Source organism: Gavialis gangeticus, unplaced genomic scaffold, assembly GCF_001723915.1.
Source record: "Gavialis gangeticus isolate Ggan-Ray unplaced genomic scaffold, GavGan_comp1, whole genome shotgun sequence".
Classification (NCBI taxonomy): domain Eukaryota; kingdom Metazoa; phylum Chordata; order Crocodylia; family Gavialidae; genus Gavialis; species Gavialis gangeticus.
The window spans coordinates 89,530,309-89,535,171 of NW_017728992.1; the positions used below are offsets into that span (position 1 = coordinate 89,530,309).

The 4,863-nt window shown below is 36.9% G+C and overlaps 1 protein-coding gene across 4 annotated transcripts in view; it reads right to left on the reverse strand.

Moving 5' to 3' along the window:
• Window positions 1–563: 563 nt before the first annotated feature.
• NAPG (NSF attachment protein gamma) overlaps window positions 564–4,863 on the reverse strand; it is a 33,315-nt gene continuing 29,015 nt past the window's right edge. For 3 of the 4 annotated variants that reach the window (XM_019525313.1, XM_019525285.1, XM_019525293.1), the window contains one exon: window positions 564–4,071. In XM_019525313.1, the coding sequence (XP_019380858.1) occupies window positions 3,922–4,071 (150 nt within the window). In that variant the 3' untranslated portion in view covers window positions 564–3,921. Of the gene's footprint in view, window positions 4,072–4,483; window positions 4,533–4,863 lie in introns of those variants that run through there. The other variant, XM_019525303.1, reaches the window with a different exon arrangement.

The window sequence follows — 4,863 nt, forward strand, 5'->3', positions numbered from 1 at the left end:
AAACACAAAGGTAAAAAAAAAAAAAAAAAGATACAGACTGACCACTGTCCTTGCCCTACCTCAAAAGCTTAGCCTCATTATGTTGAAAGATGACCATGGCATCTGTCTTTGCTTTCGTAGCCAAAACTGAAAGCAGAAAGAAAAATCAGGGCAGAAAAAAAACACTGACCGACTTAAATTGTTCTAATTGGAATGAGAAAAATATAGAGGTGGTAGAGTTCATACCACGACAAATGCTCAACACATATTTTACTGTTAATGTAAGCATGTTATGGCTTATTAGGAGGAAGTAAAAATGACCATCCACTAGCAAAATACTCTTGGCACTAATTGCTCATTTGTTTAAGGGTGAAAGCAGCTCCTATTGAAAAAAAAACTACTACTGAACTTACTGCAGATCTTACTGGACCTTATTAAAACAAAGCTAGTCTTTTTACTATGTAAAAGTTGCAAAATAGACTCCAATAGCAGTGTCCCTGCCACCAAGATGGAAGTGCCTAGTATCTACGACACCGCAAGTCACCTTAACATGATCACATTTTAATGAACAAAAGGAAACAAAATTAATGTTGACACTTGACAATTTTATTCCAGTTAGTAGCTGCACATACATTTCTTTTAAACCATGTCTAGATTTGGAGATTCCTACAATAAACCAACAAAGGAATAAGTCCAGGACAGACGGCTTACTAACAGATTTGAACAGTCTTTCAAATGCTAAAAGCAGTATTGGATTTTTTTTTTACTTTACATAGAAAAATAAATAATAGGTCTAATCTGTCAGGTATCTGTAGACGGGAATACATACTTAGAAATCTAAAAGGAAGTCATGCTAAATATACAATATTTTTAAAAATAAACCTGTTTGAAATAAATTTGAAGTCATAACAACATATGCAAAGGCCTCAGATTTGTCTGTTTGAGGAAATAAATATACTTTATCTGAGCCCTAGAATAATGCTGCTTCTTTACTTGCATCATCAGAAAACATCCTTATCACTAACTCAACTGATCACAGAGTCATGTACTACTTCATTTCACTCTTTACATAGTAATAAATAGTGGTACTTACACTTGTAAGAACTTGCAGTTTGTTTCACAGAACAGCTTTCATCTCTACTTTTGGTTTCAGTTTAGCTGACAGGCAGCAAGCTCAAACTTAAGAACCTGGACTGGGAGATCATCTTTTGTCTGATTTTACATCTCCAAGAGACATTTGGAAATGAATATGATCTACCCATTCTGAACTCCTGAAGGATACGATGCAAGTTGATTGTTGACAGGAAGAACTTGTTTATAATTTCAGGTTTTATTTTTATGTTAGTGAAACAGACCTTTTCTCAAAGAGGAGGAATCTATAAAGCCATTACAAACACATTTCATATGCTATTATGCTGCACAGATTTGGAAAAGGTACAGATAAAGCACAAATTTCACACTGCATGAACACATATGTGCATACCAATTCAGTCATAGTAAACACAAGATAAAAATTATATATCTTTGACTTCATGTACAGTAAACTTCATAATCATGTTTCAGAGTTTTTATGCAAACTCTCTTTTCCTTTTTTAGAGTTGGCATAATTTTGGAGAAGAAATTTCTTGCTGCAAAACACATTTCACTTTAAATCATCATTTCACTGATAAATTACAAAACATGTGCAAATTGCTTTAGAAAGTAGAAACATACAGCAACATGTAATATGCAGAAAGCTTTGTTTCTAGTTAAACATTTAGTAGAGGCAATAACAGTCATATTACACTTCCATTAACTAAAATAAGAAAGAGTAAGTTATATAAAATAGACTTTATCTAGTTTTCAGCAATAACCATGTCTCCAGATTTCATTCTTTAGAGCAACACTGCAATCAAATATTAAGGTTTTAATCTCTTTGATTAATATTATCTTTCATTCTAATGGCAGATTTGCATGTTTAGTACAAAGATTTTTTGTTCCTACTTTCCAGAACTGGTAAACAGATGTTAACTGGAAATCCTCTATCAATATAGATAGGAGTTGTCTAGGAATAAACCTCACTGTAAAGCTTTAAAAATCTAGGTTTTAGTGTTTAACTTGGTTTTGGACAACCTAAAACAGACACTACAAGAAGTGCTTGTTTACAAAATGAACAGATAGGCTTGTATCTTTACATGCGTTTTAGCCCCTGTGCAATTTTTAAAAAATCTGCAGGACTTTTCACCAGAAGCACACAAGCCCTTAGCTGCCTTCACTCATTGTAGGTCACGTTTCCCCCCTTTCAAATATTCCAGATTATGCATCTGTCAGACTGCCTCACACTCCCAGTCTAGTCAAAGTTCAAAGTATAAAAAGTACTGGGGATGTCTATAAAGTTTTAAAAGCACTCACCATTTAGAATATGCTGTATTTCCATGAACATATGGAAAATAAAGTTCAATTTATTGAGGCTAATTCCTCCAAAATTTGAATTCATACTTTTCAAACAGCAAATCAGAGAATCTTTGAAGTCCTTTTAAAAGGGTCTATGAACATATGCATAACAGAAGAGCAACATCATCTCACTTAGCATATTTTCATTTTGGCTATCCTGAATTGTGCCAGCTTCCAATGCATATGAATTCCAGGTGGATTCTCTGTGACCTCTGCTCATAATGGATCTTGTGTTCTTCTGTAGTATAAACTACTTCTGTGGGCACAAAATGGTCATATGGGTAAAGGCATTGCAAAAACCATGCATAGGGCTTGACAATATTTAGGAATCACATAGAGTGGAGAACATAGCTGTTTTGGGCCCAAAGAATATGCATCGTATTTGTAAGCTACCTTTATAGTCTTCACAAACTGCTGAATTACTAATGAGAATTTCACCAGTGATACAAAATTCAACACCATCTACCTACTGGCTGCTTTATGCCTTGACTTAAATGAACATTAGAGGAAATATATTCAAATTCAGAGGAAAAAACACAAAAGCTGAAAACACCATTTTAAAAATATTTATTTTCAAAAATAAAACCCTTTCCCAGATTTTTGTTAATATTTTTCTGCAAAGATTTTATATTCAGCACATACCCTCTGCTACTTTGTTTCGTTTTTGATTACATCATGCTTTTTTGGGAGACGTTACTCATATGAAATTAATTGCTGTGTCCTTACTCCTTCCCAAGATGTACATTACAAACAGAACCTTACAAACTGAACACACATACATAACAAAGATGGTATCTTTCAGTCAAAGCAGCACAGGTATCAAATAATAGGGCTATCTTAAAGGATCTTCAATGATGTCTTACTGCTGAGTGACTCTGTATTTTCCAGAACCATTTATACACTGTGAATAATATTAATAAAAATAAGACTTAAAAAATATAACCCCAGTTTGGTGCACAAATAAACAAACAGAATCATGCCCCTCTCATTCCCAAGACTTCACCCTGTATCACTATCTTATGTGGCATAGAATTAGAGTCTTTTAAAAAGATACTGTGTGCACTAAAATTACACCAAAATTAATGGTCATTTAAACAGTATTCAGTGGGAAGAAAGAATCACTAATAGATTAAATGAACCTAAAGAAGTTTATTGTTCTTTTTTACTTTAGAAATCCTTAATTTGAAATTCTGATTGTTACAGTGCTTTTCTCCAAATGGGGTTAAGTTTTTTTAAGCCATGGCCTTTAAGAAGAACATATTATTCAATTTTTTCAATCAACAGAAGGCAGAACCCTAAGGAAACTTTTAATCTGTAAGGAATGGAATCCAACAATTCTCCAAGGATGGTAGGTACAATCATGCTTGTCACAGTACCTGAAAGCTATTGTCATCATTATTAGCATTCCAATATCATGACTGCAATGAAGCGCTGTAATTCTGGTACCTTTTGATATGTTCAACATCCACAAATAGCAAGTTGGATATACAGGAATAAACATATTTGCAACTAGCACAATCCACCAGAATATTCATCATCATCTTCATCAGCATGAGTGCCAACTGTGGGTGTTCCTTTTCCTTTGTCCTGTGGAGCATTTGGGGATTTCTTCTTTGTTCCCCCTCCTGGGACTGCCAAAGTCAGGCCAAGCTTGGCATACTGATAACAGCAAGACAAGTTAGCACCCTTAATGTCACTAAAGCTTACTCTCACTTTACTCTTTGGAGAATCATATTAAAGTCAAATATATTCATACATGGAAGCCAGGCAAATAATCTGCCTCAATCTATTCCAGGGGTGGGAATTTTTTTTGGCTGGAGGGCCACTTCAGGAATTGGGTGAGCAATTGATACTATCTGCTGTGAGCCACTTCACCCCATACTCACCGCCAGGCGTGCTGGACAAAGCAGGTATGCAGGGTCTCCATGGACACTAGCTGGGACCCCTGTGGGCAGGGTGCACTTGGTTGGTCAGATAGGATGGGGCTGCAGGTGAGCAAAGAGTGGTGTCTGGGAGCAGGATGGGCAGGCAAAGGCCAGGGCAGAACCACAATCTGCTCCCTGCACAGCACACAACAAACCTACAACTATCTCAGTACTTTCCCCCACCTTCCCTGAACACTCTCTTTCTTCATAGTTTCATAGTTTCTAGGGTTGGAAGGGACCTGAGAAGATCGTCTAGTCTGACCCCCTGCCATGGCAGGAAAGAGTACTGGGGCCAAATGACCACAGCAAGGTGGTCATCTACCCTCATCTTAAAAACCCCCAGGGTAGAAGCCTGCACCACCTCTCTTGGAAGTTGGTTCCAGACCCTAGCTGCCCTGACCGTGAAATAGCGCCTCCTGATGTCTAACCTAAACCTACCCTCTGCCAGCTTGGGACCGTTATTCCTGGTCACTCCTGGCGGTGCTCGGGGGAACAGCGACTCCCCCAATGCCTGCTGATCCCCCCT